The sequence below is a fragment of the Musa acuminata genome, chromosome BXJ1-7, assembly GCF_036884655.1.
Source record: "Musa acuminata AAA Group cultivar baxijiao chromosome BXJ1-7, Cavendish_Baxijiao_AAA, whole genome shotgun sequence".
Taxonomy (NCBI): Eukaryota; Viridiplantae; Streptophyta; class Magnoliopsida; order Zingiberales; family Musaceae; genus Musa; species Musa acuminata.
The window spans coordinates 3,945,578-3,958,132 of NC_088333.1; the positions used below are offsets into that span (position 1 = coordinate 3,945,578).

Here is a 12,555-nt window from a genome sequence, read left to right on the forward strand (position 1 = left end):
ATGATGATGATGTCATTTGTCCAAAGGAAGAGGAAAACCTTGTGCCCTCCTCTTTATAACTTTGCTTGGTTCCCTTTAATGAGCTGCTACTTTTTGATGAGCTCCGTTCTCCACCATCCTCCCTTTTTCTTCTGATGAAGATGCCGACACAAGCAACGTAAGTTTACTTTTTCTCTTCTTTTTCTTTTATTATTATTATTATTATTATTATTATTATTATTATTATTATTATTATTATTATTTATTTACTTTCTTCATGTGGTCAGTATTAATGCAATCGTGCTCATAATCCATGTGAATTCCAAAAATAATTATTAATACAATATTATTTTATATCTTCACATCTTCGAGGATGTTCGTTACGTTATATGAATTATTTAAAAAAATTACATCAAGTTTCACATCTCAATCACTAATTTTAATTTCATTGACATATTAACAAGTGATTATAATGCTCGTTCGGCATGGATTATCTATCTTTGTCGTTGAGACATTTGAGTAATACATCTATCTCATATGTTTAGGTTGAATATCATATATATTATTTAAGAATAAATACATCGACGACATTTGAGAATATATTTATATTTTTAATATAAAATTGGAAAAAAAATTTGAATGAATATATAGTTGTGGAATGTTTGTTAAATAATAGATAAAAAATTATATTTAAATGTGTATTGACGTAAGTATTATTTAGTAAAATTATATTTCAAAAGTCTTAATAAAATTATTAATATTTTTTTATTATTTATTTTAAAATAGAAAAAAATATATTTTTTATTTAAATTAATAAGTAAATAAATACAATAAATAATGTCTGCATGTATGCAATCTAATAAAAAAAATTTTATGGCCCATAAATAAAATAAATTTAAAATATAATCATATAAATAAATATAAAAATAACCTTTAAATAAAATTCTCACTAAATCATTTTGATATTCTTGTAATTTTATATATTGTTATATGATATTTTGGATATTTAAAAAATACGTGGATTCATTTTGTCATATTGATTTATTAGACTCCATTTGTTGAATCATAATTCAACATAAAAGATCATTAGGTTATTACTTAAACTATATTTATTTTTTGAATGTGTATCTAGATGAAACAATATATTTTATTTTTAAATAAAAAATAATTATACAATACTAAAAATCTAGTAAATATAAATAATAATATATAAATATATTTTTATAATATAACAAAAGATAGCGAAAGGGATGAAACAAACACAAGAGAAGTATGAGAATAACACATATAATTTTATTTCCTTTTCTTCTTATAATAAAATCCTCATAGTAAATTTAAATATCTTTGATAATAAATAAAAATTTAAGGTATTTAAGCTGGTTTAGGATCAAGATAGTGTTCGAGTCAATTTGAAGGCTAGTTATCGAATTTTTCAATTTCGATCAATCAATTAAGTATTTAAAGGACTTAATTAGTTTTGCATAAGTCGTATGGCACAATTGTGTATCCGTCCGTAAAATGTCAGTCTTCCCAAAACGTTTAACTCGGAATCTCATAAGTAATCATCTTAGTAAAATACTTGATAAACAATGAAAATTACAATTATAGATTTCACAGAATAATCACATAAAAAATGATCCAAAACGATCTCTCGTGATCAGAAATCTTCATAAATATCCACGTGATATTATTGTAGAACAATACAGCCTAACGTTCAGGGAGAAGATAAAACAAAAAATTATAAGATCGACGTAGTTTGACACTCGAAATCTATGTTCATGAGAAAATTAAAAAAAATTTATCAATCACAAATACCTTAAATTAAGAAAAAAATTCAGCTCCCCCACCGAGATATAAAAGATCCATGGAACTAACTATTTATAAAAATAAATAAATCTTAAATCCTAATCCTCCGTGTGACTCGAATAGCATTACAATTACTAGAATACTAGCGGATGGCCTACTTGCCATCCGCTAACGTGTCGGCAATGGATCTTCTTCTCGTCTCCTCGACCCAACGACATAGATCCGATAGATTTCACATAGGCAACGAGGATAACACGGCTGCAGTTGCACCGCGGGAAGGAGGCAAAAAGGCAATGAATGGAAGCACATGCATTATAATACTAGCCGGCAAGTAGGCCCTCCTCCCTCCTCCCTCCTCCCTTCCTCCCTTCCTCTCAGCTGCACAGTGCTTGTCCTGTCTTAAGCCTTCGTGATTCTGCGGTGGTCCGGTCGCCTTTACACATGCACTCCTCATTTATGGATCCATGGCTTGGCCGTCACGGCATTGACGTTTGGCCAACCCACCCCCACCCTGTTCCAGTCACAAGCAAGAAGGCCGGAAAACGACGGCCACTGGTTGCTGCCTCTCTGCCCACCGCCCGCCCGCAAGTTGTTCGTCCGTTGGCCACAACGAAGATGTCCATGGACTTTTGAGGCCATGATCCCTTTCCATGGCTCTCAAATGCTCGGTAATCTGTGGGAGTCGAGCGTTTCTGGCGAATCATTTTTCTTGTCACTAACTGTTCTGGATATTTATAGTCGACGACGCTTCCCCAAAATTTCCATTTATTTCTTCAAGAGTTCCAAGTGCAGACAACACCACATGGTCGCCATTTAATGCCGCCTCAGTTTGCAGAACTACGCATTTCCCTGAGACCACCATCATCGTCTTCCTCGAGAACATGGTATTGGTACCGGAGACACACAGCGACTGCATCTCAGCTGAATCCAACATGAGACGCACAGAAACAGAAGCAATTCTGGAAGATCTGAGAAAGAATATTAAAGAACATCTTACAAGTATTATATGGGTGTCAAAGCTTTCTCCACACACCTATCTCCTCTTATCGGTAGTCACAGTCACTTGTCGGTGGCATGAAGCACGCTAACTACATCTACATTATATCTCCTCACAAAAATTCCTTGTCGTGAGAACCATCGATCGCGATGGCCACCGTTGTCGGCAGCCAACCCCCGTCGCTCCTTCTCTGTTGCTGCTGCGCTCGGTTGCCCTTCACGGTGGATAGCCGGAGAACTACAGCCCCGCGGTCTGCTCGCAGGTTGTCCCTCACTTGCTTCAAGCTAGGGACCAATGCCCTCTCGGCCCAGTCGTCGATCGATGCACCGCCGAGCCATAGACCGCCGACGATTCGGTCGAGGGCGTCGTCGTCGATCCTAATTGCCCACCCTTTGCCCATCACGGCGGCAAATTTCACCGATGCGGACTCCAGGATGCTCCTCCTCAGCAGACCCAAGTCCACCGGCTTGAATGTTACGGCTTCGTCCACCAGCTCCACCAGGTCCAGGGCCAGGGAAAACGTCGAACTTTTGATGGACAACCTGCCCTTGTCGTATTCGTGCTCCGTGGTGAGGTCGCTCGAGTTCCGTGATCCTTCCCCGGCCTCAGCGGCGTCTGTTCCCACCGCTAGATTCAAGTCGAGGGACAGGCCGGTGCCGGTCGATGAGTCCTTCCTCAGTTTCGTCGGCCGGTCGTCGTCGCATGCCCAAGAGGGACGACGTTTCCCAGGCTTGTCCGCCGTCGAGAGCTCCAATTCCCAGCCACAATAGGCTGAATCCAGGATCTTCTCCTCGTACTGGAGGAGGGAAGAGTATGAGCTCTTGAGCTCTTCCGGCAGCCAATCTGCAGTGAGGACGAAGATGACACTCCCCAAGCTGACCTCCCGGCCGTATGAATCGGGCAGACGACCCCTCTCCATCGCCTGCTTAACCTTTCCTTGCAGGAGCATGTCCGCTTGATCGATGTCCTCGAGCACGACCACCGAGAAAGGATTCCGCTGAACGGCCTCTACGATTCGGTCCATGGATGTCCTCCCGCGGCAGCTAACATTGGACTCCCCATCACTGCCGCGACCGAAGCTAACAGTCGTAGGTCCGGTCCCGAACACCAGCTCCGACAGAGCATTTGCCATCTTCCTCTTGCCAACCCTGTCGGGCCCAAGAAGAAGAAGCCAAGCATCGCTCTTACTCCCAACATTCCGCCGCTTGCCATTCCCGGACTTGCATCGCATCACGACAGTAGCAATCGCCGACGCTGCTTCCTGCTGCCAGCTGACCTTCTCCGCGAGCCCATGAAACAGCCTCTTGAACGTATCGATATCCGAAATGCCGGCAACTTTAGCTCGCTGCTGCTGACCGGAGAAGGCGTCCGGCGTGCAACCCGTGAAGTCCTTTAGGCGGTCTTTGTGGGAGCTGTCCGAGGAAGAATCGGATAACTTTGAGCTCCCGAGGACCAGGTCAGTCTTCACAGGACTCCCCGGAGGCGCAACGGCGTCCTGGTTGCTCTCCGACCGAGGAGGAGAGAGACCCCGAGATGGAGTTTGCTTGGGTTCACATGGTGGATGTGGTCTAACCACGCTCGAGGGCTTCGACGCCGGTGGAGACAAAGACGAGCCGAAGCCACCGTGAGACTGATGGAAGTGAGGATGAAGACGGGAACAGGTCTCGCACCATTTCTTCAGTAGTTCGTCGGTGCTCTGCTTCCAGAGTAGCTCTTCCTCCTTGGACTACATCATAACATTTCCCCATTAGTAAGCCGGAAGAAGCAACATGAAACGCTTGCTATATGACCGGATTGTGGCATGCCACCCACCACCTGAAGAGGAGAAGAGGGAGACTTAGCGCCGCCTCCGCTGCCGAGCTTTGCAAGCTGCAGCCACTGAGGTAAAGCCTGGCTCGCCTCTGGTTTCGTGGAGTGCTTGTCGAACTCATCGGCGACGAGCCGGGATAACTCGCGCTCGTAGTTCTCCATGCAGACGGCACAGAGGTCGGTCCTCGGTTGATGTCTCAGAGGCAGAGCAGTGGCACCCATCCCTGTTAAGCCCTTCACTGGTGCTGGTTTGTCGACGGAGCTGTTGAGGACGCCATTGCCCCCAAGCCTAATAGTGAGGATTCATGGAAACCACGTGAGAACACAAAACTGAAACAACATCTGGAAGAGAAAAGCAGGGGAACATGGCAGCTAATTACTGTTCTTTTGAGCTTTTTAATTCATTCAGCAGAATCCATAACAGTGGATTCCTTGGTGATATCAAAAAAATATTTTTGATCAGGTAGGAAGCCTTGAATCCTGCCACAGATTACTTCTTCCCATGTTAAAAGCTAAGGATCAGAACAAGTTGCCGAATGAACGAGATGGATCTTTCTGGTTGAGTTGAAGGTCATTAAAAGGAATAGGGACTCCTCCGTGAGAGAGAGAGAGATAGTACTGTTCATCGGCGGATTTCCAGATATAGATTCATTGATTCAGAGGAGAGAGAGAGAGAGAGAGAGAGAGAGAAGAAAAATCTCACCTTGGGAACATATGGAAGAGGGATGACGACCTCTGCGCGATCGGCACGGCCTGTAGATCCCAATCGTTCTCCATCGTCGGGTGGTAGACCTGACAGCGGAGGTACGTCGCACAAGTGGCCGTCCCGACCAGCCACACCCGACATCCTTCTTCGAACCTCTTCAGAAGCCTTCCTACTTCCTGCACCGCTACGCGACCGGCCTCTGAGACCACCGGCGGCTGAATTGCGCCGGAGCCTGTCGAGACGCTGGGGCTCTCCACGAGCCACTTAAGGTCGCCCAGATCGAGGATCACACCACTCTCCCCGCCGATCATGAACTCGATCGAGCTGCTGAGTTCCCTGATCTTGATGGTAATCTGGGAATGGTCGGGAGCGGCGGTGGCGATCTCCTTTGCGAAAGGAAGCACATGGGTGTTCCGCAGTGGCGGCTGGGCGTCGCTGGACTGAATCCTCTGCAACACTTCCTTTATCACGGCATCAAGATTGCAGTCACCGACAAGAATTGGGTTTCGCTTTTTGGGTCTCAATAAGATATCTAACACCCGCTTCACTTCCTCCGTCCGGGGCTGGTCGCCGGCAGCTCCGGCAGCAATGGCTGGGATGCCGCTGCCGCCATTGGCATGGTGCTGGTGGAGGAGGCGAGGATTTATGTAGAGGTTGTGGCGCGGGGCAGCATGGTTGGTTAGACCAAGAAAGCGAGAGGCGGCGGGAGGAGGAGTGGCGGTGACAAGAGAGGCAATGGATGGGGTGTTGACAGCGGCGGCGGCGGTGTGAGTGGAGGTAGAGGAGGAGATGGATTGCTCGACGGCGGCCTTAACGGCGATGGAGGAGAAGCTGGCCTCGCGCATGACGCGGCTGACGGAGGGGTCGTCAAGGATTGATATGAGGAGCTGCTCCAGCTCGACCTTGACGGCGAGGAGCGGTTGCTGCTGCAGCTCGGGGCAGCCGCGGCGCTGGTTGGCCTGGGCGCGCTTGAGAGCCGCCATGAGCGCGTTGGAGATGGGAGGCTCGGCGAGGGCCCCGCTGTCGCCGGAGGGGCTGGGATTAGACGCAGGGAGGCGGTCGAGGGCGACGGAGAAGCAGAGCTCGAGGGCGCGGCACTGCAGGGGGTGGGAGGACTGGGGGTGGGATCGGATACAGGCCTGACGGAGGAGGCCAGACGGCGTCGCCAGGAGGGTGGCGGCGACGTGGAGCGGCGTCGTCTGCCCGTGGCTCCGCCTCGCCGCCTCGGCGATGGAGCGGGTCAGCACGCTGGCTGCCTCCGGCGTCAGCGTCTGCTGGATCGTGCTCAGCTCCGCTCTCATCCTTTCTCCTCTCTTCTTCTTCTTCTTCTTCTTCTTCTTCTTCTTCCTTCTATTCAATGAAACTCATCAGACGGACACTTGCGATCACCAAAAATCTCACCTTTCCATGCTCAACAACACTCGATCGCCAAAAATCTCAAGCCAAAAACAGATCCTTCTCCTCTCGCCCTCCCTTATCTCTTCCGTAAGCGAGAACCCGATGAACAAAAGAAGAATGGTAGGCCGAGGAGACCAAGGATCGCAACAAGAGGAGAAACAAAAAGGCTATTGCACCTACCCAAGGAATTCAATCAGAAAAAGCCATGGCTTACCATATCAAGCTTCCACAGCAAATGATGCCATAGAACAAAAATGAAAAAGAGCACCGTGGCCGAGAGAAAGAGAACAAGATAGCTACAAGGGATGGAGGAAAGGCCTATTTTTTCTGTTTCCTTTCAACAAGAGCTCGTACGGCCCTTAGTAAGAAGAGGCGTAGGAGGAGGGGCGAATAGAATCTTCCTCTCTCATTTCCTGCATATTATTTATTTCCCCTTTTCCTCCTCAGGAAATGTGATTTGCATTGTAAACTGGAAGATAGAAGGGAATAAACCTCTGTTTCTGAGAGAGAGAGAGAGTGAGAGAGAGAGAGGATTTTTGGGGCAATGGAGTTGCCTTGGGGGCAGCAAGGACAAAACAAAAGCCATCCTCCTCCTCAACTCCATAAAGTAGACCCCATGTCTCTTTCCTTCCCTCACCTCCTTCCCCCCACCTCATTACTTACTAATCTTGCTTTGTTCCACTCGAGTGTCCGTCTCCTCGTGACATGGTTATAGCTTTAGGTACCGGTGGATGTAATCTATGTTTTCCCTCGCAGTTCGTATCCTTTACATTTCGATCGTAAGCTCTCTTTCCATCCTCTCGATCCTGATACTTATCATCCCCTGTGCTCACCACCTCTTCTTTCTCTTAAGTTTTTGATCCACAACACAGACCACCCCACTCCTTGTCTTTTTCTCACAAAGAATCTGTGGTTTCCTAGTTTTGACTAACTTAGTAATCAATGAAGCTCACAAGAAAAGAAAGCCAAGGAATCACTGGTGTCCAACGTCGAAGAGCATAGAGAGAGAGAGAGAGAGAGAGAGAGAGAGGCAGGTCTACAATAATTAACATGATCTCAGCTGCCTTTCTTGGTTGCCTCTTTCATTACTGCTACTTGTTCGCTTCCTTTGAAGGCTTTGAGGTCGGCCAGAACATGCGAATCATCATCACCATTATTCCCCCTCTCCCCCTCCCCCCCCGGTCGCCCGCACGCAGGCTCTGTTATGCTCTGCTCTGCTCTCCACCCCACCCCTCGGCCTACTTCCCTTTTACGCCTCCATCGAGCGGTTGGGTAAAGGCAGCGGTGGAGTTACGTGCACCCCTTTCGTCCTTTTTTTTGGCCCTGCCATCTCCTCCTCAGCTTTTCCTCCTCCCACATCCGAGTCTCGCTTTGCTTGCCCGCTTTTGGGATGCCATCTCCGTAGCCCGAACTCGCCTCCTCCGTTGGCTGTAAACCAGAAAAAGCTTAGCTACGTTACAGAGGCACAGAAATATCGTCCAACACTTGGAGCCACCGCTTCCACTCACACCGTGCCTCCTCTGTCATGCAATCTATTCAGCCCGTGTGGAAGACAAAGGCTTCGTTCGAGTGAAAGTCAACGTAAAGTGGCATAAAGGAGACTGATTCACAAGGCAAGCGTGTCATGGCTAATTATGAAGCAGCCCAAAATAAACGACATTGATGATGCTTGCTCGATACGAGAGACGTCAACTCGAAGAATTTGCTGCGTGATAAGATATATTTGGGATGCTCACAATCAATATCACGTCGCCCTACAGTCAGATCAACAAGTGGAGTATCTGCTAAGTTAAAATCCGTATCAAGATACTGTTTGACATGTCCTATCCTGGACACTCCAGGCAACGTCGTCTGACGTCGTCCTGTGCGTTCCAGGACAATGGTCGCACAGTACCATCTCATCTCCTAAGGATTACAATAATATAAAAGTCCCTAGCCGACAATCGACCAGAGGAGAGGAGAACAAAAAAAAGAAAAGGAAAAAATAACTACTGATTTGCTTGTTGGAGGGGCCAAAGTCATGAATCATCCGATGAAGACCATTTTTGCAGGCCAATGACTACCCCCGAGCCACGAGCATCTCGACCTGGGAATCGTCATCCAGCGAACGAAGGTGAGTTGCCAACCAGCCCAGGAACGAAGAGACATTACTTAATGCAGACTACGCCCACCGAGAAATGTTGATCAACACCCGTTGCGAGAGCTCGACCTACCTTGGCGTCCAACTCAACCGACAGAAGAGTCCCGACATCGACCCGTGGACCGAGTCGTGCTGATTCACCAGTCACGACACATTTATTCACTAACACTACGAATATTATTTTTTAATAATTTAATTTAAATATCATTTGATACGAAATAAAAATTAAAAGGCTTCAACCATATCATGCTATCTTATGTTTGAACCTTAGAGATTTACATATGGATAGATAGAGAATGAGTATCAGGATCGATCGATAATCCTCTTCGATACTTAAGTTACATAAATTCTTATTCAAATTCAAATACAACAAAAGGTCTATTAAAATGAGTTTAAAAAATATATATGGACAACATAAGAAATATAAGTATGTATGGGACCATTTTATAAGAGTAGGGTCGGTGTACTTTTGGCATCCATAAATGCTGACTTTGACCGGCAGCGGAGAGGAGAGGAGAAGGGGCAATTAATATATACACCTGCCAATGTATGTATACATATCAATAAATCATTAAGAAAACATCACACATGTACATAATGCGTTGTAATGCACGCCACTTTAAATCCACAAAGTGGCGGAGGAGGTGGTGGCTGTCGGCTGTTCATTCCAAGGGCGTTGAAATCATAGTCGACCGGTGATGGCTTTTCCACTGTTGGAGTCATGACTCGACTCCTCTCTCTCTCGTTTTGGACCTTCTTTCACTCATCATTCATGTCCCCATCTTTGTTCGACACCACCTTATTGATGAGGTCAATGTCTTCCTCATACTTACAGGCATAGAATTGGGAGTAGCCACCCACTAACTTCGTTTTGTATTAGATTTAGAAGGAATTATGTCGTTTTACATTAATCTAGATTTGGATTATCATCATCTTTGCATTAGTCGAACCATGTTGCATCCAAAGAACCGCTCAGTTCAGTAGGACAAAGGAGAAGCCAAGAAGTCAGTGGTACTACTACTTTATTGGAGATGCAAAGATGAACAGCTATGATGTGAGGATACCGGGGCTAAGAAAAGCGTTGAGCATATGAACCAAATCATTCTTTGCATGAGGGAGGGGAAAAGGGGGCAGTGGGATCCACCAGGCGTTCTCTTCCGGGAATCTAAACGCGACCACATCCGGTGATGGAAATCCAAGAGAGGCCCCTCATCTCATCGCAGTCCCCCAAAACCCAAGTGCTCGCCCCACTCCCTCCTCATTATTCTCTTTCCTTTGGGGAAAGCGTCCACTTCCAAAGTGGATCCGCTTTGGGAGATATCATCAATCAACCGGGAGACGATGCTTGCATGCATGCATGTACCCCTTCAATCTCCGCGTGCATGCCTCCACTAGATTTAATTGCGAGTGGGCAGCGTGTCTCGTAAAGCTCCTCTGAATCTCGATTAGGTTTCCTTAAAGCTTGCCAACAACGGAAAAGTTCCCCCTCCCGAAAGTATCGGCGGAGGCCAAAACCATGCATGCATGAAACCCAAGTGGTGTTTGCTTCCCGGAATCGCATCTCGTGCCCAAACAAAAGGTTATCCACAAGCTTCCCTTCCTTGCTTTGTTCTCGGCGGGCGGGCGGGCCCCGAAAGAGTGCAAAAGTAGGGAGGAGGAAGTCGAGAGCTTAAAGCCAGCAGGCCACCTTTTGCCGCTGTCAGCTTCTGCTAGTGCGCCCTCTCATCCAATGTGTGTCACCAGCTAAAGCTTTCCTTCCTCCTCAAGCCTCGGTAGCTTGCAGGCAAATTCCAAAAGCTGGCAGATACCAACACCCCCAGATGTGTGTACGTACGTGCACATACTACATTGAAACATCAGAACGCAAGGCAGCATTCTTGTCTTTTTGCTATCATGACCAGCTTTGATTCCACTTGACAAGGAGTCAAGAGGTGTTTGGTTGATTCAAAGAAATTTGCAATGTATCAACATCAATTATCGGCACATGAGAGATTCGATTATTACTGGAACCTAACTTCAACAGTATCCCTGTAGCCGAAGAAAACACTGATAGATGCTGATACAGAGCAACTTCGGCACTAACCTCCAGCTGCATGAAAGCTCCGTTCCATGGAAACTAAGCATGACACGATTGGTCACGAATTAATGGGATCAAAGTTACTCCAAATTAACCACTCATTAACTGTTATTCTGCATGCTGGATTTGTGTCCAAGGGTGGACAATATGGAGATGCATGTGGAAGAGCTTCGACTTAATAGTGACTCCACCGTCCGCCATAGTACGACGATAATAGAGCGTCCTTAAGCCATAAACTTGTCGTAAACGCTACAGGTGCAGCGCTGTGCCCACCATCAAACTCGTCACAGGCCTCGTACGAGTATTAACTGCGACAAGTTCTATGTGCATGCATTGAGAGAAAGGGGGTCTTCGTCAAACACCCATCAAGGCCTTAACTGTAGCTACGCAATCCTTGTTGTAGTTCCAAACCTTGTCGTATAATAGTGTTATGACACCAAAAAAGACCAAACTACAGCAACACTAAATAGAAACATTTATAATGGATTGTGAGTGGCAATTATTGGCCCGAGGACTTCGGTCCTTGTTGTTTGGAAGCTTGTTGGCTGACTCATGTGTTTGAAATTGATCTTAAGATAAGCGTTTGAAGGGGTGGGGGAGAGAGAGGAAAATGTGGCATTGGAGTAGTGATATTCCAAATCATGATAGGAAAGCATCTGCTTCATCTCTCTCTCTCTCTCTCTCTCTCTCTCTCTCCTCGCTCCCTCCCTCCTCGTTGTCTTTACTGCACTCAGATGAATGCATTCAATGCACAAAGCTCCATCTGCTGTTTCAACGTTTCAGAAGCTTGCGCGCGCAGCAAAATCCAGTAGAAACTTAGCAGAAAGGGTGTGGTGGGTACTGAACCATAAATGGCTCCCGGACTACCGGCGGGCCACCGAAGGCCGCTGGTACAGTATTCCATGTTATGGCCGCAGACGCTGCTGTACGGACGTGCATGGCTCCATCCATATCCCTCCCTCATCCGTGTTGATTGGAGAGAGAAAGACGCCCCACCGCCTTCTCGTGCGCAGAAGAGAGAGAGAGAGAGAGAGAGATGAAACCCCCCCCCCCGCATGGCAATAAGCGGGCCGTCAGCGTAATTAGGTGTCAGGAAGGGGGCCATGCAATGATGCTGTCGTCTACGTACGTCCATGTGGAAGTGTAGGGGAGTTCAAATTTGGACCATCTTAAGACTTAAAAGACAAACACCCACCACCATTATTTTGCTTCTTAATTAATTACAGTATATTGACTGTAATATACGTCATAGGAAAAGTTCTCTTAGTGTCTCAGTATAGTTTACCACCATCCCCTGACAAGCATGGATGAACAGACAAGTTGGTCCTTAAGGCCTATGACACTACAAGCTCGGCATAAGCCCTGGCCCATGTTCTTTCTCACCCACTCTCTAAGATAGGCAGATTGGTTTCCATGTGTTCAGAAGAAATTTGATTTTGTGACATGGAAAGATCAGAACTTGAACTAGTCAGCCAAAAATCTGGACTTGGAAGAGTATGCAAAGAGGAGCTGTGGATAAGCTTCATGAGTCGAGTGAGAATGACTTCTGGAGAGGGAAGTCTTTAATCCAGTGGTTGGCATGCATATGGAGGAGGTCTGGTGATCTCTGATTTGTTTGGTAGTCGTGCTGTGGACCAAATTAA

The 12,555-nt window shown here is 46.5% G+C and overlaps 1 protein-coding gene across 3 annotated transcripts; it reads right to left on the reverse strand.

Annotated features, from left to right (window-relative positions):
• Nucleotides 1–2,171: 2,171 nt before the first annotated feature.
• On the reverse strand, nt 2,172–7,808 carry LOC135678316 (protein SMAX1-like). 3 transcript variants are annotated; one of them, XR_010514896.1, is made up of 4 exons: nt 5,295–7,808; nt 4,595–4,880; nt 2,783–4,508; nt 2,172–2,695 (listed from the first exon to the last, which is right to left on the reverse strand). XR_010514896.1 is itself a non-coding variant. In XM_065190951.1 (3 exons), the coding sequence occupies exons 1-3, from the start codon at nt 6,596–6,598 to the stop codon at nt 2,895–2,897; spliced, it is 3,204 nt and encodes a 1,067-aa protein (XP_065047023.1). In that variant the 5' UTR covers nt 6,599–7,808; the 3' UTR covers nt 2,743–2,894. The 3 variants fall into 3 exon arrangements, 2 of the variants coding, with proteins under 2 accessions (XP_065047023.1, XP_065047025.1); XM_065190951.1 differs by lacking the exon at nt 2,172–2,695 and having other exon boundaries at nt 2,743–4,508; XM_065190953.1 differs by lacking the exon at nt 2,172–2,695 and having other exon boundaries at nt 2,743–4,508; nt 4,598–4,880; nt 5,295–7,807.
• Between the last annotated feature and the right edge of the window lie 4,747 nt (nt 7,809–12,555).

What these genes read in the sequence shown, in the direction of transcription:
- LOC135678316 (XM_065190951.1), bottom strand. Translation starts at nt 6,598, where the DNA reads ATGAGAGCGGAGCTGAGCACGATCCAGCAGACGCTGACGCCGGAGGCA. An exon ending in CTCTTCCATATGTTCCCAAG is followed by an intron (nt 4,881 to 5,294) that starts GTGAGATTTTTC and finishes CCTCACTATTAG; the next exon opens with GCTTGGGGGCAATGGCGTCC. An exon ending in CCTCTTCTCCTCTTCAGGTG is followed by an intron (nt 4,509 to 4,594) that starts GTGGGTGGCATG and finishes GTTATGATGTAG; the next exon opens with TCCAAGGAGGAAGAGCTACT.